The sequence below is a fragment of the Trachemys scripta genome, chromosome 12 (genome assembly GCF_013100865.1).
Source record: "Trachemys scripta elegans isolate TJP31775 chromosome 12, CAS_Tse_1.0, whole genome shotgun sequence".
NCBI lineage: Eukaryota > Metazoa > Chordata > Testudines > Emydidae > Trachemys > Trachemys scripta.
In genome coordinates this window covers 11,123,180-11,149,755 of record NC_048309.1, presented here as the reverse complement: position 1 = coordinate 11,149,755, position 26,576 = coordinate 11,123,180, and the positions used below count along the sequence as shown (strand labels likewise).

General features: G+C 43.1%; 1 protein-coding gene across 1 annotated transcript in view; it reads left to right on the top strand.

The window, feature by feature from the left end:
• RAB22A (RAB22A, member RAS oncogene family) overlaps positions 1 to 14,685 on the top strand; it is a 31,296-nt gene extending 16,611 nt beyond the window's left edge. Inside the window, exons 6-7 of the mRNA XM_034788026.1 lie at positions 6,179 to 6,288; positions 7,566 to 14,685. Of these exons, the coding sequence (XP_034643917.1) occupies positions 6,179 to 6,288; positions 7,566 to 7,663 (208 nt within the window). The 3' untranslated portion in view covers positions 7,664 to 14,685. The remainder of the gene's footprint in view (positions 1 to 6,178; positions 6,289 to 7,565) is intronic.
• Positions 14,686 to 26,576: the final 11,891 nt, after the last annotated feature.

Here is a 26,576-nt window from a genome sequence, read left to right as displayed (position 1 = left end):
GCCCTCCCTCCCGATTTTCCCGGACATGCCCGGCTTTTGGGGATTTCCCCCCGGACGGGGATTTGAGCCCCCAAAAGCCGGACATGTCCGGGAAAATCCGGACGTATGGTAACCCTACCTGTGTAGCTCTGCTCCCCTCCCCAATCACGATGGGGCCCTGCACCTCTCTGCCCCCTGTGGCCCTGTGCCTCCACTTCCATTCAGCCCCTGCCCCAGTCTGTCCTCCCACACTAACCCTTATGAGCCCCTGTCTAATCCCTTCCCCCCGCCCCACCACCACCACCCCTGGCCAGCACCCCACACTGTCTGTCTCCCCATAGCACTGGCCTGGCCTGGCAGGTGCTGCGAAGAAGGCAGGTTCTTTCTCTTTGCTAGCTGGCTGGGAGCTTCTGCTGTTCCTGCACCATAGCACCCTCTGGTGGGCAAAAGGTGGAACTGCAGCAACATTTCAGCAGAAGCTTTTTTCTGCACAAAAAATTAAAAATATGCACGGTTCATTAATTATGCATGCATGCAGTAGGACAGAATTCCCCCAGGAGTAATGTGAAATAGCATTGTGACTTAAGGAATTTTAGCACTTACTGCCAGTCACACTGTAACTAAAGTTGCAGAACAATTTCCATTATATTTGCATTTGTTTTAATTCCATTTTTGGCTGAAATTCTGCCCTAAGGGGAAGGATTCTCTTAAAGCCTCAGGTAATGTTGGTTTTTTGTTGGGTGGCTGGGTGGGTGTGTTTTGCTGGGGCAGGAGCGTGACTATAGTGCACTGTATTTTATAAAACACAGACAATTTTGGAAACAGTTGAATATGAAACTTGAAACGTAGAGTCCTTTGTGAGAAACATGTCCTTGACCAGTTTTGGAGAAAAAAAATTGTTAGAAATCAATAAGGTGTTTTGATGTGTTTGAAAATTGTACTGGGTATTGACAATAGACAGTTTCACTGAGTCTGAGAGTTTGCATTGCTTTCAGGAGGTTGAGAGCATGCATGTTCCCCTGAAATGTGCACTTCTCAATGCATATTAATAACTGCTGATTAGAGCCTGACTAGGCAAGACAGCATGCACATTGAATATAAAGACAACTGAATGCAAAAATAATACAGTAATGTGGCATCAATAGTTCTTCTTTGAGTGCTTGCTCATGTCGATTCCATTCTAGGTGTACGTGCGCGGCCATCAGAGATTTTTGCCTTAGCGGTATCCGTAGGGTCGGCACCCCTCGAGTGCCGCACTCATGCGTCAGTATATCAGTCACCGCCAGCCCTACACCTTCTCAGTTCCTTCTTACCGCCCATGGTGGTTAGTCGGAGCGCCTTTCTTGCATAGCAAGGGCTAGCGGTTTCGTCTCTACTGACTTTAAGCCTTAGGACCTTGTAAATAGTTTGTTTATAGTAGTTAGCGTTAAGTAGTTAAGTGTAGTTAATAGTTAAAATTATAGTCCCAGCGGGGACTTTGCCCAAGGCGACCATGCCCCGGTCTCCCGGGTTTAAGCCCTGCATGGACTGTAACAGGCCTATGCCTGTAAGTGACCCCCATAGCAGCTGCCTCAAGTGCTTGGCGGAATCACACGTGCCGTATTTGTAAAAACTTTTGGCCCAGGACTTGGAGCAGGATATTCGTTTGCGAGCTCTCATCATGGAGTCTGCCTTTTGTCCGGCTTCCGAGCCGTCCCGCCAAGACTCACCAAGTACCTTGGCCTCAGTGCACCCCCAGCACCCGGTTCCACCCATCACCGCTCCCCGTTGTTGGTGCCCAAAAAGAAAGCAAGGAAGTACGGCTCCCTGGCACCAAGCAAGAGTCATCAGGCAAGAGACCCAATTCGGGCCGCCTGGCCACTACAGAGCCATGTATACATGCCTCCCCGGTTGGGGCTCTTAGCCCGTTAAAAGGTCCACCACCAGCTCCTAGGAGTGGTATGGGATCCAAACCCCTGACTGCACCGATGCCTTCCCAAGCTCCCCCAGCGCTGAGAGAACAGAGGCCTCCACCCACGCCACCGACACAGCACTTGCCACAGGAAATGGGAAAGGCTCCCCATGAGGGCAAGCCAGCCGCTAAGAACCTTCAGGGGGCAGTAGAATGCCACTGATTTTCCCCCTCCCCCTCCCCCTCCCGAGACAAGACAGCGTCTCCACCTCTGCACCACAGATTGGTGAAGTTGCATTTCAGATCCTCTGGGGCTCGCCCTTGGTCACCAGCACCGCGATCGTGGTCCCCACCATCTCACCACAGATCGCCTAAAGGGAGGCACCGGTCTCCGTACTACCAGCACTGTTGGCCCTCCCGTCAGTCATCGTCTTGGCACAGATTTTGCTCGCCTGCCCCATGGGAGCACTCCCCGTCGCATCTCCAGTCCCACCAGTACTGGGCCGCTCGATACTGGCACCGATCCTCTTATTCTGGGCACCAGTCAGCGACTGTCAGCAGGCAGACTCAGGTGGCGATGGCCCCTGAATTCCTCCAGCATGGAAGGGCAGTTCAGCCCCTCACCCAGACTCCACCTGCGCAATAGGGCACCTGGGGCCATGTTGACCTCAACGGCACCGCCTTGGCAGCACGGCCAGTGGCCAGCGCAGTGGCCTTATTGGAGCACATGGGGAGTGCTGGTCATGGCGATACCCCCTTTGCACCGCTCATCTGCCACCACCTCAGAGCATCAGTTAGCAGCACCAATGGTACTGGGCTGGGTGCATGAGGCACGCTAGGAGGTCGAAGCAGAGGAGACTGCACCCACCCCTAAACCTCCCTCCCCCACAGAAGACGATGCCGCCGGGCCTCCCCTGGTGGTACAGTCATCGTCTTCATTCCCGGACGAGGTGGTTGCGGAACCCTCAAGGGCCAGCCCGCCAGATGATTTTAAAGAACACCAGGCCCTGCTTTGACGGGTGGCCAAGAACTTGGGCCTAGAGGTGGAGGAGATGGCCGAGCAGGCAGACACCTTGTTCGACGTCCTCTCAGCCTCTACCCGTATCATACTAGCAGTCCTCAAAATTCCCAAGGCCCTCTGGCAAACCCCATCATCTATCCCTCCCACCTGCAGAAGGGCCAAAAAGAAGTACTTTGTCCCAGCCAAAGGATTTAAATATCTTTATACCCACCCTCCCCCGGGCTCACTAGTTGTCTCTGCAGCCAATGAAAAAGACAAGCAGGGGCTCACCAGCTTAACTCTCAAAAACACAGAGGACAAAAGACTGGACTTGTTTGGGAGGAAAATTTATTCAACTGGCAGCCTGCAATTCCAGGTGGCAAAACATCAGGCCCTCCTAGGCAGATACAATTTTAACTTATGGGACTCCCTCCATAAGTTCAAGGAGTACCTCCCGCAGGGATTCGGTGCTGGGAGGAGGAGGGCGCCAGGGCGGCTAAGTGCTCCCTCCAAAAGGCGTAGGATATGGCTGACTTGGCAGCTAGGTGGCTGCTTCGGCAGTGGTTATGGGGTGCAGCTCGTGGCTTCAGACCACCAGCCTCTCCCAAGAGATGCGGACCTCGATCCAGGACCTCCCATTCAATGGGAACGGTCTTTTTTCAGAGCAGATGGATGCGAGGCTGCATGGATTAAGACACTCGGGCCACCCCTAGGGCCATGCATAAGCCCTAGTCTGCCCAGGAACAGTTCTGGCTGCCCTTGCCGCCAAGGCCTTGGCAGCGTAGTCAGGGCCTGCAAGGGGAAGGGATAGGGACATAAGTTACAACCGCCGCCACATTTCCTCCTCCCGGTCACCTGAGCAGCCCGGCCTGGGGGCCAGAAGCGCTATTTTGAGGGTGCGCTCGAGAGCGACTTCCCCTCCTAGCTATACTCCCCTGCCCCTCCTTCCCCCGCCAGTCAACTCCCAGGATCCACCCTGTTCTTTCCTTTCCTTCGTTCCTACCACTCTGCCTGGGTGCGGGTCATCTCGGGCTGCTGGGTGCTGGACAGAGTGTCACAAGGCTACACCCTGCAGTTTTCGGCCACCCCTCCCTCCCATTCTCCCACCCTTTTTCCTCTTCCTCTTCACAGACCCTTCTCATGAGCAACTCCTCATTCAAGAGGTCAAGAACCTCCTGCACCTAGGGGCAGTGCAGGAGGTCCCTTGGGACATGACAGGAAAGGGGTTCTACTCCCATTATTTCTTAATCCTGAAAGCAAAAGGGGGCCTCAGACCATTCTGGACCTGTGACGCTTCAACAAGTCTCTCAAGAAGTTGAAGTTTCGCATGGTCTCCGTGGCCTCCATCATCCCCTCCCTGGATCCGGGAGACTGGTACGCCACCCTCGACTTGAAGGAGGAATATGGAAATAAGCGAAGGTCAGACGTTTCCTCTATTTCATTGTGGGCGGATGCCATTTCCAATTCACGGCGCTCCCCTTTGGCCTCTGATTGGCACAAGGGTCTTCACAAAATGTATGGCACCAGTAGCCATTTACCTGAGACATTGAGGGGTCCAGATCTTCCCGTATCTCGACGATTGGCTCATCAAGGGCAGGTCTCGGGAACAAGTACAGAGAAGCCTCTATCTGGTGCGTTCCACCTGCCGCAACCCGGGCCTATTGGTAGACAAGAAAAAATCCACCTTAAGGCCAGTCCAATTAATAGAGTTAATTGTGGTGGTGCTCGACTCCACGTGAGCCAGAGCCTTCCTTCCGGAGTCGTGTTTTCAGGCCATGCCGGACCTGATCTCCTATGTGAAGAACAGCCCGTTCGCCATGGCTCACACCTGCCTGTGGTTGTTGAGCCACATGGCTGCCTGTACATACATGGTCAGTCATGCCCGGCTCCATCTCTGGTCTCTGCAAGTATGGCTGGCATTAGTTTACATTCCCAACAGGCACAACCTAGACCGAATAGTCAGGGTGCCAGATCACATCCTATCGTCCCTGGATTGGTGGATGAACCCCGGGTCGGTGTTGCAGGGAGTTCCCATCACAGTCCCAGCCCTGTTGCTGACCCTGATCTCCGATGCTTCGGACCTGGGCAAGCTCAGCACGCAAGGCTGCCGGCTGCGAGACGATCTGGCCCTCCATATCAATGTCAGGGAGCTCAAAGCGGCTTGCTTGGCCTGCCAGGCTTTCTTACCCCACCTGAGGGGCAAGGTGGTGCAGGTCCTCACTAACAATACTGCCGCGATGTATTACATCAACAGGCAGGGCAGATCCAGGTCGTTGACCCTTTCCCAAGAAGCTATCCACCTTTGGGACTTTTGTGTGCGCGGCATGCCATTCATCTGGTAGCCACGCAGCTGCCCAGGACTAGGAACGTGTTTGCAGATCGCCTCAGCAGGACCTTCTCGTCTCACCACTAGTGGTCGCTCCATCCGAAGGAACCGAGAGGACGTAGGGCCGGCAGCACCTGATATACTGACACGTGAGCGTGGCGCTTAAGGGGGCACCACTGCCGACCCTACGGATACCGCTAAGGCAAAAATCTCTGACGACCGCACATGTGGGCACGACACACTTAGAATGGAATGGACATGAGCAACACATCTCGAAGAACAACAGTTACGAAAAGGTAAGTACCATTTTTTCCTAGTTAACTTTAGTTTCCTCAAAACAAAATTAATTTGTATGTATTTTCTACTCACATTTACAATAAATGTGAAGCTTGACATTAATGTTAAATATCTACCATAAAATATATAGGGTGTGCCATGTAGTATGGCTCAGATGCCTGTGGGAACCTTTTCATTTCCTGTCTCTTTTGTCTGTACAATCTGAACGTTTTAAACTCTGCTTGTACAGAACATTGCTGTGATGCAGAATATTAGGGTTTGTAAGCAAAGTCTGGATTCCTACTGAATGAGATGGATATTAGAAGTAACATGTTTTTTTCCATATATTTGAGCTGTTTTTATGTGAATAAAGCCCTCCCTTCCCCCTCGGCTGACTTCGGAGCTGCATTCTGGCACTCTTAAGAAAACACATCCATATTTTCCAGAGAGGAAAATGGTGGTGGCTGTTGAATTTATATGATGGTGCTGTCCAAATACTGTTGTTCAGGCCACACTATTGTCCAGTTCTTGGGGTTACGTAAAAGAAGAGCTGAGGATAGAAATTAAACTCTCCATGAGGAATGGGATGCCAAACAGTTGACACTAAATCACTTTTTGAAATTACTGTTAAGTAGCAAGCCAATTTTTCTAAAATTGGGATAATTAATGTTTCTGCTTTGTTCACAATGTTTTCTTTTCTTTTTAGAGAAGTCATGGAAAAAGACGCTAAAGACTATGCAGATTCCATCCATGCCATATTTGTAGAGACCAGTGCTAAAAATGCAATTAACATAAATGAACTCTTTATAGAAATTAGTAAGTACTTCTTTAGTTAACACTTTTTTTCTCTGAAGGAAGCCTAAGCAGAAACTTGACTACTGCATTAGTTTGTAGTTCTAGTTTGCTGAGAGTACATTGGGTTCATATTTGTCACCACTGGTAGGGATACAAGACTGCAAGATGATCTGCTGTTCTCTGGTCTTCTTATGACCTCTAAAAGCTTCTGCCTAGAGATTCTAAACCTACTATGATGATCCATATCACTGGATAAATAGCAAGCAGGTCACTGTCATAAAAGTCAGTGTCATCTTACCCTATCTGTTGGTGAATGTTTCAATTAGTAGTTCAAGGTCACTGAAGGGTGAGGGAAAGAAATGCACGAGGGATACCAAAACCTTCACAAATACAGAAGGGGAAATAGTATTTCCAATCAGAGTACTGTGTTTAGATTTGATTAGGGGAATGTATTATCCAAAGCATCATTGGCTAATGGGGAGTAGTAATTTTGTAATTATCACACAACAGTTACTAAATGTGATTTAAAACAAAGCATTTTTGTGTGGATTCCCTTTAGGAAATTTGATAACCCTGTCCCTCAATTAGACCACAAATAATTTTTTTCTACATTATTCCAAATTGACTTTTACATGGAAGAAATGCAAACTGTACCCACAAGGGAATACAGTGCAGTACTGCACTCTTATAGTGAGGATTTGAGTTGTAATTCAGATGGCTATAATAAATACTGGACACTTATGTGCAAATATCTCTCAGCTTTTGTCTTTTGAGTCAAGTAAACAATATAAAATTAGAGGCAATCCTTGCATAAACACATCAGAGTTGTCAAATGATTGTGAAGCTATTTAATGTTTTTTACTTTAAACTAAAACAAATTTAAAGACTCATGGAAGTAATTAAATATTTTGTTTACTACTGACTTTAACTACAACTTTGATTCTTTTATAACTATTTAAGGAAATCAGGAAGCTATTTTTCTTATGCATTTAGTTGATTTTGAATAAATGTTGATGCTTGAAAAATGCCAAACCAGATCATGTTGTTTAAGCATTAAGCTTAGGGATATAGGGTGAGATCTGATGCACTACTCTGGCACTTTTACACAGAGAAAAGGAGTCGTAAAAGCCCCATATCTATTCAGGAAAGAAGGGAACCTGCCCTTACAAGGGGCTCCCTCCAAAGTCCAATCCATTGGATTAAACGCTTTTTGCAAATATCAGATGCTCTGTAAAAGTAGTTTCAATAATTAATGTAACTCTTGCTAAAACCTTTTTTTTTTTTTTCTCTCTTTATAGGTCGTAGAATTCCATCAACTGACACCAACCCCCCATCTAGCGGTAAGGGCTTCAAACTTAGAAGACAGCCTTCAGTGACAAAACGCAGCTGTTGTTGACTGATACTTTAGAAAATCAGACTTGTTTTGAAAGTAGGTGGTCTTGGAAGCTAATAGTTTATGTTGGGTATATATTATTGGTCTTAGAACTTATCTGCCTGATGTTCATACTTCAAGGTCCCACAAAAATGGACCAGCTCATCTGACATCTGTATGCTCACAGAAGAGACTGCAGTCATGATAATGTCAGCCTGTTTACTTACAACATATATAGTGTCTCTTGTATTCAAAGGGAATCCATCATCAGTTCTTTGGCCTTGCGTGAAAGGAATGTTGACATATGGATGGTAGGACTGAAATGTTTAATAGTTTTGTAATCAACATTATATGTAATGTTTTTTGTAAAAGGGAAATGAGCACTTTTGTGATCCAGAGGGATGAGGAAGGGGGAAGAAACAGCCCTGTTGAAATAGTGACTTTAATTTTAAGGCTATTCTGCTACCCTTTCAATTGTTATAATGAGCATTATTTTAAATATAATTGTAGCTAATCCAAAGTACAGTGAGGCAATTGGTTGTAGATGGCTACAAAATAAGTTACTGATAAAAATGAGCAAATCAGCCCATCCAGTCCCCAGATCCCACTTGCACTTTTTATTTAAAGGTATTATGAACAAACAAGTAATGAATTTTAAACCATAGACAATCTTACCTTTTCATGCTGGCTTAATCATTTAAAGGCAAACTGATACATTTATAAGCACCTATTTGTTTTTAGTAAGCATTTTTTTACTATTAAAAATGGTGGTCGAAGAGAACCTAGCTAAAACTTTCTAAATTTAAACTTGAGCATGACTGACTGACAACAGGTGCCGTCAATAGTTCTAGTAAGACTTTAATATTTTGAGGGAAAGCTCTTTATTGCTTTGCATGTGTAAAGTGTTTGTACTATATTTATGAGACCAATGCCTAAAGTATTATAAATTATGTAAAAGCAGTTGAGAAATCAGCTTTCTTCAGTCTTTCCATTCCTCACCCATTGATAGAATCTCTGGGGATCTCCAACAATTCTGTCCCTGCTTGTGAGGTCTTACATTGCAATCAGTGACCTCTTCCAGAAGAAGGTTGGCTGATGCTCCCCTCCTATCACATCTGCATTTCTGCTTGAAATGTTTGGTAGATGTCGCTGTTGGTGAAGCATGTGGCTTGTCCATTGAGCAGATCACCTCTGCAGTGCACCCAATCCTTGCTGGCTGAGGCACAAAAACACAAACAGGAAACCAAATCCAAGTCACGTATGGTAGCGTAGATCGTTACCTCTTGGTTCCTGGGTCTAGCCCAAATAACTTTTTAATTACTTGGCATTTTTTTAAGCAAATCAGCTTTTAGCTTATGTTGTATTGTTTTTCTTACATTTTATATTAAACTATAAATTGACCGTATCCTATTACGCTATTTTCATTATTTATTTTTAGTTTCCTCCAGAGCTAGTGGAGAACTTCTTATTTTTAAAGAAAGAGCCTAATAAAGTATTTTCAATATTTGAGTTTAAGTTTTGATATTGAAGTTAAAGCCATGTCTGTGATATTTGTTCCTGATTTGTAATTTGGCATTCTACAATCTTAAGTATTTTAGCTGAAGGAAATTTTCAAAGAATAAGTAGGAAATGAAACAGCTTATATTTCAGATTAAATCATATTCAGAATCCTTGTTTCAAAGCTATCCTCAAGCAAACTATTTCACTATTATAGTAACTTGGTGTGATAGAAAGCATATTCTGAATGGGGTTAATAGGCTTTAATGAAATGTTGGGGTTAAAACTTCTTAAGACCAAGATTTCAAAATGTGGCCTCTATCTGTGGGTATGCAGTCCTTTGAGCGTGCACTTCTGTTTGCTACAGTAGCATACACGTGCTCAAACTTCCTGCATGTGCAGATGGGTTACGAGCATATGAAGTCTATTGTGTGTGCCCAAAAAGTTGCATGCACATAAATGGAGGCTGGTTTGAAGCCCCTATGAAAAAAATTGCCCTAACAAAGAATCTTACAATAAAGACAGAATAATTATGTATTGGTGTGCAGCATGGTTCAGCCTAAAATATATAATAATACGATTGAAATCTTTGGATGGCATTTGAAGCAATAGATTATAAGCATAAAGTTTTGTAAAAGCTATGATAGTGTTCTATCAAAGCAGGCTAGCAACTGACCACTTAATTATATATAGTTACTCAAAGCCCTTGCACAATGGCAATCATTGAATGCCAAACTTGTTTGAAAGTCTTGCTCTGTCTTCAGTTAACCAAGTGGCAGGGTTCTAATAAATAACAGACCGGGATGTGGTTATCCACTTAATGAAGATAAATTAAAAAATTTTGATTTCAAAGCTAGTCCAAAAAAGATGTCAAGCAGTATACTCATCTGGCACTTCAGTATACTTTTGTAGCAGAGTTCCCTTTCAGGATAACACAAAATATATTTCTCTTTAGGGTTGGGGGGTGTTTACTTGGCAGCATCAGCTCACCATTTTGTAATGCTGGTTTTGTAATCTTGTATTATCACTGTAACCCCACACTGAAAATATTTTGTACCCTTCGATTACAAATAATTGCTTTTTGTTCCAGCTTCTTATCTAAAGATAAGATTCAGTATATACTTACAGTAGGTTCTGTCGAGCTGCTACTACACACCATATTTTGTTATCCTATGGTTGCATGGTGTCACGCTTCTACCTGTAAGCTGTTGATGTTGGCAGTGCTTCAGAAGTCTCCTTCCCCATTCCACACCAAGGCATTAGGTACCTTTACTATCTTTAATATAATATGTTCACCTGCCTTGGATTTCTTCAGGCTTGTTAATGGTGTTTGAGCATAAGAATTTTATTGTACACTTCTACCTTGATATAACGCTGTCCTCAGGAGTCAAAAAATCTTACCACGTTATAGGTGAAATCACGTTATATTGAACATGCTTTGATTCACCGGAGTGCGCAGTCCTGCCCCTCCCCTGGAGCACTGCTTTACCGTGTTCTATCCGAATTCGTGTTGGATCGGGTCGCGTTATATCAAGGTAGCGGTGTAAATCTGACAAGTGTCCAGACATTGAACAGCATATTAAAACAAATATCTGTGAAAGATCAATAACATCTCTCATGCAGAAGATCCGTTCAGGGACCTGCAAACAGATTCACACCCTCTAAATTATCACTTCAGTGTCCTTGCACGTAAAAGTATAGGTTTAAACTCCATTATCTCCTCTCTGAGAATAACTGGCTTAACTCCACCTATAAAATATGCATTACTTGAAAAGAAGATATTTGACTACAGAATTGTAGTAATCGTCTTACAATAGAATCCCCAACTAGGATCCAATGACGCCATATAGCCATATGTCTTCTTAGCAAATCTTTAAAAACTTGAGAAATGTCCAAGGAAAAGCCCCTCTTTTTGGCCAGCGTTTGGTTTTTTCCAAATACAGTTTGGCATATGGTAAATTTGATCATGGGCAAGATAGACTAAGATTTATACATCCTCTTCTCTAACAACCCAGTCCTATATCCTTCCTCCTCTGACTAAATCTTGATGCCTCGTAACTCTTCTTCCTTTTACTTTTTTAAATCTACACAAGTGAAATTTCTCTATAGCTCTACCTGCTTGAATGAGATATCAGTGTAGTTTTTTTCCCTTTGTGCAATTAAGTCTTCTGATTCTGAATCACCCACTGTTAGACTTAACTTGACCATTTCCATGCCTTCATTATCAGATTACCTAAAAATAGTTACATAAACATTAGCTGCCACAAAGTGTCTTGCTAGTATCAGGCCTGTTTAAAATGTGTCAGAATGCTGAGAGCTAAATTCTTTTGATCCCAGATCCCAACTTGATTGTTCACTTGAAATTATCTGGAAGCTGAAATACAGTTACACGAGTAAACATCTCCCTGGATCAGAGACATCCATGTAGTTGAGTGTTTGGCTTGGTGCGGTTTCATCTCTGGCAGAGCTACGTAGCTTTCCTGCAAATTCTACTGTATCAGTGCATCTCATCAAGCCATCAGCCTTCAGGCTTGTCTACAGTTAAATTTATAGCGCTCTAACTTGCTGGCTCAGGGGTGTGGAAAAATCACCCCCCTGAGCGCAGCAAGTTTGAGCGCTTTAAAGTGCTAGTGTGGACAGGCTCCGAGCGCTGGGAGAGCTCTCTCCCAGCACTCGCGCATGACCACATTCACACTTCAAAGTGCTGCCGTGGGAGCGCTCCCGCGGCAGCGCTTTGAAGTTTCTAGTGTAGACGTAGCCTTCATATGTGCTGCACAGTGTTCAGCTGAAGTTACTTACATTTTTTGTCCCTAAATAACTTTTAAGTCTGTTCTTTCGGAGGTACTGAGCATCACTGGTTCTAGTTGACTTTCTAAAAACACTCTCTTCTCTGAAGTAGATCAGATGCTCAGCACTTCTAAGGTCTCAACTTTTTAAATGACTGAAATGCACTCTTGAAAATTTAGCCTCTGATATTCTCAAAGGGAATGGATTTTTTTGAGGTATGATTTGAGTAATGGATGAAAGTAACATTATCCTCTCTGTAGCACACGCATGTCTTTCAGTAATGATCCTATGCATCTTTTCGAAACTGACAAAGTGGAAACATTTCAGCTCTTTCTTCAGACTGTGGACAAGACTTAGTTGTTTTTCAAATGAAGTGCAAAAGTGTAGCAACTATTGGCTGATATGTCTAAGATCAAGCTGGGAGCTTGATAAGCATGCTTCTAAATTTTTTGGGGGCAAAATCCCACAAAACTACAATGAATTGAACTCTTTAGTCCCAAATATATGCTTAGAAACTGCTTCTCTGATGTATGTGGCTTTACAGTACCATGTTTTTGTGCACCTGCTGAGATCCTCCTACTAAGCCTCTAAATGGACATTCTCTGCTAGTGTACTTACTTTAACAAAAGGCAGAAACATTCCTGTTTGTTTTTGTTTTTTTTTTTTTTTTCTTTTTCTAGAGGCAAAATTATTGAAAATCCTCTGGAAGCTAGGAATCGGAGTTCTCTTGAGAGTTAACAGTTTTTGCTACCAAGAAGTTCAAAATTCTTGAGCTATTTGTTGAAGCTTATTAGAGAAACCACATCTTGTATTAATAGCTTATTTATTTGTTTTGCCTATCTTTAAACTTTAAATTGATGCAGCCCTTAACTTCCAGTGAAATCAGTAGTATTTTTTGCTTGAAGTGCTACAGGGTCTGGTCCTTAATGTTTTTGATGGGGGCATTCTCTGCAAAATAAACTCTTTATGTGACTATATGTAATACGAATATAACATTCCTACAAGCACATGTGATGGGAGTGTTTCTCCTCCTTTAAGATGGTGTAGTTGGAAAATATGATGATCGCTATAGTGTTCTGGAAACATCATTCTTTAAATTGGTCAGGAGACTGGGCATTCGTTGTTCACTGGCAAGTTCTCATTAGGGAGCCATCTCCTTCGTAGATAGTAAAGCCTTCAATTTAGTTGCTGAAAATAAAATCATTCAAGGTGAATATCTTGCATGATTTAAAAGCTAGCCTCGACAGGCTCTTCATGAAGATGTTAAATCTAAACTATTCCGTATTTAATATTACTGGAGACAAAAAAGAAGCTTTATCAGTGATGTTTGGATGACTTCTCTCCTTGTGGAAGTGTCTCTAGTATTTATTGAGAATGAGGTTTTATATTTTTGGTGTGTTGACTACTTTGGGAATTGCAGATTTACAGGAGATGCTGTCTGAACTCCATCGCCTGTCACTCCTCCTTTAGTGAGCCTTGCTTATAAATAGCAATAACTAAATAAAAGTAAAAATTCAAAGCAAATTTTTTTTTAAAGGGCAAGAATTTGGATTATTCATAGACCTACTGTTACTAGCACCATCCCAGACCACATCTTATTTGTTCAAATAATTTCAGGTTAAACCACGAGGAGTCCTTGTGGCACCTTAGAGACTAACAAATTTACTTGGGCAAAAGCTTTTGTGGGCTAAAACCCACTTCATCAGCTGCATGGAGTTAAAAATACTGTAAGCAGTATTATATATGAAAAGATGGGAGTTGCCTTACCAAGTGTGTGGGGGAGGAAATCAGCGCTAAGGAGACCAATTCAATTAGGGTTGAAGTGGCCTATTCTCCACAGCTGATTACTTTTGTAGTGCTAACGAGGCAATGCAATCATGGTGGACATGGCCCACCTCCAACAGTTGACCAGAAGGTGAGAGTATCAGCAAAGGGAAAATTTACTTTTTGTAGTGACCCATCCACTCCCAGTTACTCACTTGAGGATCCTAGAAGCTTCCAAAAATTGATCAAGTTTATTAGTCATCCCAACACCACAGAGATAAGAACTAAATAAATGTCTAGGTTGATTTTTGCACTCTTCTAGCAGTCTGAGTTCACAAATAATATTCTCTTCATGCATTCTTATGGAGCTACAGTCAGTCACTTAATAGAAGAACCATGTGTCCAGAACCAAACTACGTAAAAGATGACTATAAAATTCTACAAAGAAAACTGACAAGATGAATGTTCATTTTACATTCCCAGCTGTACGTTTTATTAGACAACAAAAAACTTGTTGCGTGTAGAAATGAGATGTTGGCATGTGGATGTTTGAGGCAAAAATAAAATATGGCTTCTAGGATAAAAGATCTGTAAGCTGTCAGTTCTTTCTGGCCAAAGAATGTGACAGCAGATGCCTTGTCAAGTGGCTCCAACTTGTGGGAGGAAGCAAGTTTGAAACAACGTTTTTCGGTTTCTTGTGTAAGAATCCATGTGCCAAATCGTACTTGCCTATAATTTCAGAAAAATGCCTTCTGATTCTCTGGAGCGTCGAGAAATAAATGCAGATCTTCCTGGTAATACAGCTGGAACCAAAGATGCCGAACTTGGTTATACATTTTTGACCTTCCTGAAGTTTATCCAGGCAGTGTCATAGAAAGGAAATCCTGTAGAGGGTGTTTGGAAGAAAACTTCTAGATGGATTTGAAACCAGAGTCTATCTTAACCTGAAATCCTTACTGGCAGCAGAAGTTTTTCTGAGACCCTAACTGATGGTCCCATACTGTAATGTACATTGTAGGGCTGTACCTCCTGGGTCTGACTGTGGTTTAGGGCCAGATTTTCAAGAGATCAGTGAAGATGCCTAAATGAAGTGGGTAGATTTTTCAAAAATTCTCCATCTGACAACAATAACAGTTGCTAAATGCTGAAGGCTTCTGGAAATCTTGCTCGTAATGTTGACAACCTGTAGTGTGAGCATAACTATTTAAAATTGGATCAAATTTTTAAGACTGATGGTTGGCTTTTTCTTTTCACTTCCACTGGTAGAGTGATCCAGTGGAAATAGGGGAGGTGACATGAGTGGCTGCCATGTGCCCCTCTTCCTCACCTGTGGGTTTCTCTACATGAGGCGTATGATCTAACCTCTAAAGATTACAACAGAATTTGTTGAAACTACTCTAATTCCAGGACACTTGCAAGATTTGGCATTCTTCCAAAAGGAACAATTGTTGACTTTCCCCTTATGTTATCTAAGAATTTGGGGTTGGCCATATTATAATCCCCAAAATTGGTCTTCACTTTTGTGGTAAAGAAATCCATTACCTCTGAATCTATTCAAAGGTATTTTTATTTTGTCTTTAGATGTGATTTAATTTTTCTTTGCTTCATTCCTGTTACCCTTCTTTGCATAGGTACTGTAATTTTTCAGATGTTGGAAGATAAGCCACTCTTCTCTCTAGCCTTACTTTTCCTTTCTAGTAATTCCATCCAGTTATTGCTCTTGAACATATTTTAACCCTTTACTTGAGTAGTCAGTGAAGATGGGTTCACTTCTACTTTCGTGTCTTGTTTTGTTACTCGTGTTATGATTTGTATTTTCCATGAAGCTATACTGTACCTTAAACCTATTATGTTTTCTTGACATCTTGCACTATGCTGCAAGGGATTCAGGTTGTAAGGGGTGACAGATCTTTTTCTTCTTCTTGAAGCATCTGCCATAGCAGCAAATATTTGTAAACAAAATGGTAATTCATTAGTACTGCCTTGCAAAACTGTTGTGAAAACATAGCAGCCAAGACACATACATCTACATCCTCCTGGGATGATGTAGGAAGTGTTACTCCTTTGCCAAAAACATTACTCACCTAGGATGGGCAAAGTTTTGCAAGACTTTGTTAATAAGACTTACAAATGATTAACTTTTGTATTCTTGAATACAGGGTAATGAAGCTGACAAATACTGTGTATGTGGCACACCATGTGCTCATGGAGCACAGTGATGGAAACGGTACAAAGACCTATATAGAATGTGTATAATGTGTTTTATTCTTCTTCAGGATGAAGAAATCATTCCACATGTCTTAGGGTGTTTTTGTTTTTTTTTTTAGTTTAAATAAAAAAGGAAAGCATTTAAATTCCTGTGATTATGGCACAAAAGTAAAAAATCTTGATTAAGCATATAATTCTTGCAGTATAAGTGTTTTGTCTATAAACATTAATTTTTCCCATTTATCTTTGTACCAGCAATTCTGGTCCTTCTTAAGAATGTTCTGCCTTTAAAGACTATGTTGGGGGTTAACCTGGTGTAAGGGTTAAAAGGTCTGTGCCTTCTTACTTAACATCCATTACTAAAACAAAATATAAGCTCAAAGTTACAAAAGCATTTGTAGTACTGTAAAGTGCACAAATTTACAACCATTGCTTCACTGCATGAAATATAGTCTGATTACTAGTGATGAAATATTGTAAGAATGAATTGCCAAGCTTATGAATGTTTTGAGACTTGATTTTATTTTTTTTTTTATGGTCTTCTCTTGGGCTGGTCCTGAGAGTGTACACAGTAAGTCTGTATTGTTGGTTTGTAGATGCTAATGAAGAAAGCTAGACTTCTGATCTCTCTTTTTAGTTTGTATTGTTATAGTACGTACTCTGCAAATGAGTTGGCATATTGTAAACTGCTTTGTTTCAGCTTAATCATTCATAATAAACTTTTATAATAACATGCAAAATCACTACCAATGTGATGTATTGTGCAAAAAAGGTGTAAACATTTTATTAATAAAATGTTTTTATAAATGTGCTGGCTTGGTTTCAACAATTTCCCTATCTAAGTTCTCAAAAATATTGTTACATCGCACTATGTACAGCATAGTGTGTAGGAAGAAGGTTGTAGGAAATACCCCGAGGAAAATGAGAGTACAGATAATACTTCAAACATATAATTTTTAAAAACAATGCTACACCTACCATCCATCGAAAAGTTGAATCTTTGTTGCAGATGCACACACTAGGCAACACAAGACAAAGTTGCACAAAAGGAGAGAGTGAGTAATAACAAAGACAGGAAATGCAGCATCTGTCTTTAATGCTTCCTTTCACTTGCAACCTAGCCTCTGTGGAAAATATAGACCATCAGAGTTTCATCAGCCACTCCAAGACCTGGCAAACATTTACTAGTCTCAGGCTGTTTAATGCATTGCTTTTAGCTTGCTTTTCTAGTTGCAGGTTCACAGAAGTGTTACACAAGCTGGTATTATTTTGATTGGGTAAACCAGAACTTTTGTTAAACTGCAGTTTTTTTAAAAAACAAACAAACAATGGTTTTGTATCATGTCTTTTAAAAAAAAAAAGGGGGGGGGGGCATTTATTAGTCAAATGTTACCTAATGAAACTATATATTTATGCCCAGGTCTTCAGTGTCTGTACAAGAACATAGATTAAACCTGTCAATTCAACATAACATACAGTAGGCTCTAGCCAGATCAAACTTGTCTTTGCAGCTGTGGAATCTGCAATAGCTCTTATTGGTTATGTACATAAGCTAGGAAGACACTTCCCTTTTCAGGCTACTCCTTCCCCTGACCACACAGACCCCCTCCTGGGTCTGTGTAAAATGGATTTTGGCATTGTCAATTTAAACCAAAATCTCAGGAATGGAGATTCATGCTATTCGTATATGGTTTGGGTTTTTGAGTATAAGGCTGAGGGGCTAAACTTTGCTTTATAGAAACAAAATACATCTGCAGTTGTGTACACAGAACAAATCTGTAATCATGTGACTAACTTAAATGTTCACTCACTGCAGTTTTGCACACAACTAGCTAATTGTGGTCATAGGTGCATGCAGTTCCGGGCGTGCCTGTGGCATGGTAGTTAGGTGAGCAATTGCATACACATTTTGCATGTGTAACTTACTTTAAAAATAAGACAAGCACTCACCATTGGAGCGAAGCAGAAGGGCTCTAAACCACACAAATGGAAAACATAAAATTGGTTTTCTGTAAAGATGTCTTTAACCACCAGTGTGCAATAGACTGAGCAGAAAGGCAAGTGAGTTCCATATACTTGGGCCTCCTCCTACAGTGAAAACACAATTGCCTCAGATAGGTTGCATAATGACTGTGGTTGCTCAAGCCAGGGAGTAAGTAGGCTTCTGCACTCAACCTGCAAGCATGGTGAAGCATTTCTACAACAGAATTATTCTAATCATGCCTTGTGTGGACACTCAGTTTCAGGGAACTGCACCTGTATTCCCCCTCAACGTCCTGAGGGACCATTTACTTAAAGGTTTCCAGCTCCCAAATGTCACCTTTGCTGGGCAGACACTCATGTCTCATTCCTTCCTGACTGGGAGTTTTAAGGCTGCACAGATATCAGATATCCCCAGCAAGCTGGTCTGCTTAAAAGGCCAATGCCTGTCCTTGGCTCACTCCAAGGGCTAGAACTAGTGTATGGCCAGCAGTTACAAGTTACCAGACAAGCTCTAAGCAAGCACGTGTTTTCTTTAGGTTAAAAGCATAACCCAGAAAGCATTTTAAAAAACTGTTACTATATGCATGCTAAACACTCAGCAGAGGTTGCTCATCAGTCTTATGGGGCCCTAGTAGGCTACCTTCTGCAAGGTTTGGGACTCCCTCCCTTGGGCAGAAAGTCCTATCTGCTAGATTAGGATGAAGATCCCAGAGTCAGTTTAAACTCTGGCTATTTATTCAAAAGTCCTTTTGTGTGTGTCTCTCTTGGTGTCTGGAGCATTCAGTTTGAACTAGAGTATGTGAATCTTTCTGGGAGGTGATACCTCTCTGGCACTATTACAATCTGTGTGACCTGCCGTAATCACTACCCATTGTTTTTGGTTCCTGGGGGAGGTGTGGCAGCCCTCCCCCAAGTGGTAGGTCACAAAAATACGTAAACTGTTCATTTAGTACAATGGAACCCAAAGATACTTAAACTTAATTCAATAATGTCTTCTAAGGATATGGCAGGAAGTTGCCATGTCTGTCACAGTCACAAAGCCATGTGCTGCTGCTGTTGTGAGGTCATGCCAGCATCATCGTGCAGCTTCTGCAAATTGTGCATGTAGTGAATGTACTTGCTACTTCATCTTGATGTTTTGAGCAAGGAGCATCTTTGTCCCCACCTGCTGATGTAGAAGGGGAAAAATGGGCTGCAGGTGTTTGCCCAAGCCTCCATCTGTCTAAGCTAGAAAGAGAAGAGGCAGCCAAGCTGCCTGAAGACTATTCCTCTTGCTTACTCCACGCACTTGTTACCATTGGGAAGCAGAAAGAAGAAGGTTCCTCCATATTGATAAAGGGTGGTGCAACATCCTCATTGGACCTAGAGGTCATGTGCTGGAAAAGGCCCCCAACCTAATTAACAGGCTCCTCCTTTTTCCTACAAAGGGAACTGCTGTAGGCCATGACTGTATAGCTCTAGCACTAGAAGAAGAAAGGAAGTGAGAATAGGGAGGCCCACTATATTTACTCGTGGCCCCTTCCCCTCTGAGCATGTCAGATGCCTGCTTGCAGTTGACGCTTTTTCCCTTTTTGCTTGTTGGGAATCTCATCCCCCTGACTTGGTTGGCCTGATGCAGTTAGTCAATTACTGATCCTGCTGCTGCCGCTCACATGTACCACTAGGTTGAAGAGTAATTGGTTAAAGCTGAACTCAGGCAAGATGGAGGTGATGCTGGTAAGAAAAAGGAAGCCTTAAAGAACTGCCTCCACTAACAGCAGCATCTTCCCTCTGCTTTCCCCTCTTAGTGTATCAAGCCAAGCTCTCAAAATATCCTCTGCCCTACACCTACCTAGGAATTTATTTTTAGCCAAACTTGATGTGTGGGATGTTAGAATTTTAATTAAAAGGTCCTGTTGCAATATGCTTCTAGCTCGAGGATTATGGTCAGTGTAACATTATACAAAACTGTCAGTAAGATCTGCATAGGATCAATTATAAATTTATATAGAAGATGAAAATGAAACCCTCTCCTTAATTACTACCTGGTACTAATGCCATAAGCATGCAGTATTCTCCTTCTAGCTTTTGATACTACACTTTAAGATGTTTATCCAACAGCAGACTTCACAAAGGCAAGACATTTTGGAGAAAAAAAAGTCTATTAATGATAATGCTATTTCACTTTGTTTCAAGATCTTTATTTTGTCAAAATATATACTTCAGCATCTTTCTGTCAAGGAGTAGGGTTGCAGTTGACTTGGGAAATAGATGCTGGTATGTCTTTGCCACAGGAGCAATAGAAAAACTTCTTTAATGCATAATGCTCAGCTACTCTCCTACTGCCATCATTTAAGGTATTTCTTTGGCCATGTGTATTGTTTTTAAAGATGTCAAGGTGCTTGCATAACAGAAATGATTTGTGCTTGGGAAAATGTATGGCTAGAGCCAAACGTTCAGTATTGAATATGAAGGTACTGGTAAGAAAAATAGTATGTCCCCAAAACCACATGTTTGCACCTGAAAGTTAGATAACTACATGCAAACAGCCTGATTTGTGCACACAGCTTGTGAACATACAGCTTCCCCAACGCAGACCAAGTCTAACACACCGTTTAAGGTACAGAGTTTTATTAGTTAGAAGCTTCTACAGAAATAATTCCAGCACACAGCTCCAGAAGTTTATAGTCACAAAAGGGTACTCATCCATACTACTGCACCTCTGCCTTAACAATTTGCCACAATCTGCCTGGCACCAAGTTACCATATAGTCCCACCATTACTGGACTGTTAAAAAATTCAGAGTTGAGCTTGTAGATGGTTCTGGTGTATGCCCAACTCCGCAAATTTGATCCGTACAGTGCTAAATATACACACATTAATCACTTGTAACAAAAGCCTGACAAACTATGTTCACATTAGATTCATAATTTTCACCTTCATGACTAGAATTTTTACATGCTTAAACATTTCAGCCTGGAGGTGAATATAGATGAGCCCTCCAAAACCAAGCATACGAATCAGGTTGGAAGATACCAGTCACACTGCACTCAGTAGAATAATGCAACTCTACAAATCTTTTGAATCTCTAAATGTTTTTACACATCCTTGGCTTCTCAGGCACAAGATCTTTGAAAAGGTATAAGCAGCATATTGAATGCTTGCTTATTTATTTACTTTGGGTAAATATATTTTTTCTACACAGATAATTTTTAGGACACTTGGAAGTCCAAGATTTTCCTCTGACCTGCTCTGAATCCTGATATTTGATTAAAACCAAGCTTTGTACCTGTCTGCAAGCTTTCTACTGACTGCATAACCTTAAGATTATGGATTGACAGCCAGCTTAATGGGGTCAATCTGTTCATGAAAATAAACAAAACAGCATAAGAGATTATCAGAACTGTAGAAGGCAAACTTCAGAGCATCATAAAATTATAATATGGAGAATGAGTGGCCTAAAGAAGTTCTATACTTTCTGGAGCAATAAATATATGAAATGTCCCCTTGTTTCATATCTGAATGAATGTTGCTTGATAATTTTGTTTTATGGTGGTTCAGTAAATTAGAACCTAATAAAGCGCAGTAATAGTTGGCCAGAATGTGTCTGATTCCTGGCCAGTTGAATGGAAGTGAGGGACAGCCCAGGCACAGAAGAAGAAAAAAAGAAACCTATGCAATTCACCTTGTGGTATTATTTGACCATTTTTCCTCCAATATAGAAAAAGAATTTGGGCACAATACTACTTCCGATTAAAGTCCATGGTAAAACTCTCTGACTTCAGTGGTGCAGGTCAGTTTTGCCCATAATCAGTTGTCACTTGCGCTATATAATATGTAAAATTAAATGGTATAATATAAAAAAACCCAACCAAGATCAAAGATGCCTCATAGCAAACGAAAACAGAAAATGGAACAGGTTCTGAGTATCCAAAGAAAGACCAGGTCAGAGCAGCTGAAATGCAGCAACAACTATGGACAAGAGCAACTGAAATGTTGATATGTGGTAAAAATACTGCAGATGTACTTGTACAGACTTCTTCGGGGTGCAGATCATAATATAACCCGGGGTAGGCAACCTATGGCACTCGTGCCGAAGGCGGCATGCGAGCTGATTTTCAGTGGCACTCTCACTGCCCGGGTCCTGGCGGCTCTGCATTTTAATTTAATTTTAAATGAAGCTTCTTAAACATTTTAAAAACCTTATTTACTTTACATACAACAATAGTTTAGTTAGATATTATAGACTTATAGAAAAAGACCTTCTAAAAACATTAAAATGTATTACTGGCACGCGAAACCTTAAATTAGAGTGAATAAATGGAGACTCGGCACACCACTTCTGAGAGGTTGTCGACTCCTAATATAACCATTCCACTTAGAGATGCCAATTTTTTGACAGAACAAGAAGCAATCGTCTCAAGTTGGAGTGGGGGAGGTCTAGGTTGGATATTAGGAAACACTATTTCACTAGGAGGGTGGTGAAGCACTGGAATGGGTTACTTAGGGAGGTGGAATCTCCATCCTTGGAGGTTTTGAAGGCCCAGCTTGACAGAGCCCTGGCTGGGATGATTTAGTTGGTATTGGTCCTGCTTTGAGCAGGGGATTGAACTAGATGACCTCCTGAGGTCTCTTCCAACCCTAGTATTCTATGATTCTATCTTGCCAAAGACTAGAGCCTTGTCAATGCAAACTTCAGGTCCTCTTAGCTCTGTATACATTATTTGCATGTGTTGGATGAAAGTATTCATATTATATATAGTTATAAAATCTGTGTGTAATATTCATTTCTCTTTTACATACTAAACAGATGGCATTTGTATCAATGTGATAAGTGCAGAGTTTCACTCATGAAAAAATGAGTTTATCACCTTTTTCTGCCTATTAATCCAGTTAATTGGGATTTTAACACACCAAACGCCTACGCACATTCAACAGCCACTCCTTTTAAAAGTCAACCTGCCTCAAGATTTTCTCATTCCTGAAAATGGGAATCCCCCACCCCCAAATTACACCTCTCCAAGGCCTAGGATAGGCAAAATTCAACTCTGAATGAATGACAGTTTTTCTGTACAGTAGGTAAAAATTCAGAGTATTATAGACTATAATCTTTGCTGCTATTCCAAACTCCAACTTGATTAAACTGTTATTATATACCATCATATATTCTGTATATGCCACATCTGTTACAGAAAAACTATTTTAGCAATGTTTTAAGGTTTTTAGAAATTGTATTAGATTTTTTTTAATCACCTGATGCATAAAGCCAGGTGCTTTAGTTACTATGAGTCAAATTAGTACAAGGCTCAGAGAACCTTAAAACACCTAAAAATGATATGAAACTGCTTTTCCTATACATAAAAATCTCAGTTTTCAAGTATATCTTAGTCCATTTCAGGGGTAGATGTGAGTACAGGGCTCCATTGGAAAATCAGAATTTCCCCTTTTCTGTGGTCTAAAAATCCAGTCTCTAGATTTACAGTCATGAGATATCAGACTTTAAACTCATAATGTTATGTATAGAAAAGTTATTAACAGATATTTTTAATGCCTTGGACTGGGGTAATTTTGCAGACTCAAAATTCCACATTTAGAGTCAGAAGAAGGAATCATTTCTTTATCCCTTTGATGGTTTTTTAATGATTATTATTATTTAAAGCTGTTCAAGAAAATGGAATGTTTGACTAAATCCTGGGGAAACAGATTAGGCAAAAGTACAGGTGAGGTGGTCAAAGGCGTATGATTCATTTATCATTGTGGCTCTGCAATTTATCATAAAGATACCACCTCCACCAGTAAACAAGAACCTTTCATTGCTCCTCATAATCACCTACCATGCTCAGGGAACTCATTGCATAAATAAAAGTGTTTCTGCAGCCCAGGTCTACAGAATCAGGTTCTAAACAAACAGGATGAAATAAAGCTGCCATGAGATGAGGGAGGTAAATACTTTTTCTCATCTCAGTACTACAGGAAAGAATGGAGAGTCTATTATACATTGCATTTTCTACCCTTTTTCATAAGTCATTTAAGTATTGCTTGTTATTGGCTGGGCCTTTTCCTTTTTAAGACTAAATTTTTTGGAGCTATTTCTAGAGGCAAGTGAACATCTTACAATTCAGAATAAATACTCTTGGCCATGTGGAAGACTAGTTCTTATATCTAACCAGAATTCCCTGCTTCAAGCTGCACCCAAGTTCTGCACGTGCTATTCAAAGACTGTGCACTTAGCCTGCTGCGTGCTTTACCTAAGTTCTGCACCCAACCTGCTATGTGATATATTCAAGCATTTCACATTATCCCGGGCCAGGTTCGAGCTTTGTGCAGTTCTCACAGACTGTGCCCTGCAGACTATTCTCAAGGTATATGTCGAGTCCAGCACCTGTTTCACCCAGGCTGAACCTATCCTGGTCTGTGATATTCCCAGGATGCATGTCTAGCCTATTCCATACTGCTCCCAGACTATTAAATTATGCACCTACCTAAATACCACCTTAAACTATGTATCTCTACTACTGCATCATATTCATATTCCCAGGCTCTGTCACCATCTAGCACAAGCTACGCCCGGGCTTGGCACTCAGCTCAGCCAGCATTCACTAGTCCTGTGGTCTGCATCATCCCAACCCCACAACCAAACAAGACCAGCCACTGGCCAGTGCTCTCAGGACCAGAATTTGGCACCCTTACTGCCACTAAGTAGCACTTTCCAAGTAGTTCTTCAATTTAAATACATGGGGCTACTTGCAGAGAGAGCTACAGGAGTAAGGGTGGCAGAATCCAGCTCCGGGGCTCTTAGCCAGCCCAGCCTAGCTCTGGGCCCACCAAGTTCACCTGTTGCCGTCATGTGCTCCTCCCAAGCAATGCACTCAGTCTGGTCCACGCTCTGCTCTGGCCCTGCCCTCCACATCCCGCCCTGCTCAGTGTGGAGCTGACCTGACCCTGCCTGGCACACTCCCCTTCTCCAGGGCCGGATTAACACAGGGGCTTTAGGGGCTGCAGCCTCAGGCTAAGGGGGCCCCCCCACAAAAATAAATCCATAATATACTGGAGCATCCACGGGGAAAAATTAGCAGGTGCTCCACACCCACCAACAGCCAAGCTCCCCCTGCCCCCATCCCTCTCCCTCCCCCTCCCCCTCCCTCACAGCGCTTCCCACCCTTAGAACTTAGAACTTTCCTGGAGAGAGGGGGAGGAGCGGGGATGAGGTGTGTTCAGGGGAGGAGGCAGAAAAGAGGCAGGGCAGGGGTGGGGACTTGGAGAAAGAGGGTGGAATGGAGGTGGGGCACCCACCTGGCAGAGGGGAAGTCGGCACCTATGGCTGGCACATCTCTGCAGCCCCTGGCGGGTGGGGGGGAGGAGGCTCCACACGCTGCCCCCATTCCCAGCACCGTCCCCACAGTTCCCATTGGCCAGGAACCAGGCAATGGGAGCTGTGGGGGCAGCACTTGCGGGCACAGACATGCTGTCCCCACTCCTCCCAGGGACACGCAAACGTGCCAGCAGCTGTCAGCTTCCAGGAGCGGCTTAGGGTTATAAAAGGCAGGGAACCTGCCTGAGCCCTGCTGCGCTGCTGACCAGGAGCCACCTGTGGTAAGCACTTCCTGGCCGGAGCCTGCACTTCGCACCCCCTCCTACACCCCAACCCCCTGCCCCAGGTCAGAATTCCCTCCTGTACCCAAACTCCCTCCCAGCCCCCACACCCTCTCCTGCACCCCAACACCCTGTCCCAGTTCAGAATCCCCTCCTGCACCCCTCCCAGAGCACCCATCCATCACCTTCTCCTGCACCCCAACACTCTGCCCCAGCCTGGAGCCCCCTCCTGCACCCAAACTCCTTCCCGGAAAAAAATTAATACAACAGCTGTTCTAATGTAAGAAGTAGGCTATTTTGAATTAATTTATTTCTATGTTTTAAGACTGAAATATAACCACAGAACAGCTTTATGTTAATTAAAAGGCAAGTTTAGTACAGCGTAAATAGCCCTGATGCCATAATTGTGATAATTTTGTTTTAAATTAGGAAAAAGACTTGTATACTGGGGTCCCCTAAAATCTCATAGTCCTGGGCCCACAGGAGAGTTATCCAGCCCTGGGTTCTCCCTCTATGCAGCGCCCTGGCCCCGCCTTGCATGCTCCCTCTCCTTGCCCCTTGCTGCTGTGCCCTGGCCCTGCCTTGCGCTCCCTCTTCCTTGCGCCCGGCCCTCCCCCACACCCAGCGCTGTGCCCTGGCTGGCCCTGCCTTGCACGCTCCCTCTCCCTGCTCCGCGAGCACTGCACCCTAGCCCCGCTCCCCTCCCCACCTTGCGCTATGTGCCCCAGCCCCTCTCTGCGCGCTCCACTCCCCTCCCCNCCCTCCCCACCTTGCGCTATGTGCCCCAGCCCCTCTCTGCGCGCTCCACTCCCCTCCCCGCCCTGCGCTGTAGCCCCTCTCTGCGCGCTCCCCCTCCCCACCCTGCGCTCTGTGCTGTTGCCCTGCCTTGCGTGCTGCCCTCCCCCACATTGAGCATTGTGCCCTAGCTGGCCCTGCCTTGCGCGCTCCCTCTCCCTGCCCCGCGAGCACTGAGCCCTAGCCCCGCTCTGCGCGCTCCCCTCTCCACCCCACGCCCTTGCCCTGCCTTGCGCGCAACCTCTCCCTGCCCCACGAGCGGAGCCCTAGCCCCGCTCTGCATGCTCCGCTCCCCTCCCCACCCTGCGCTTTGTGCCCTAGCCCCTCTCTG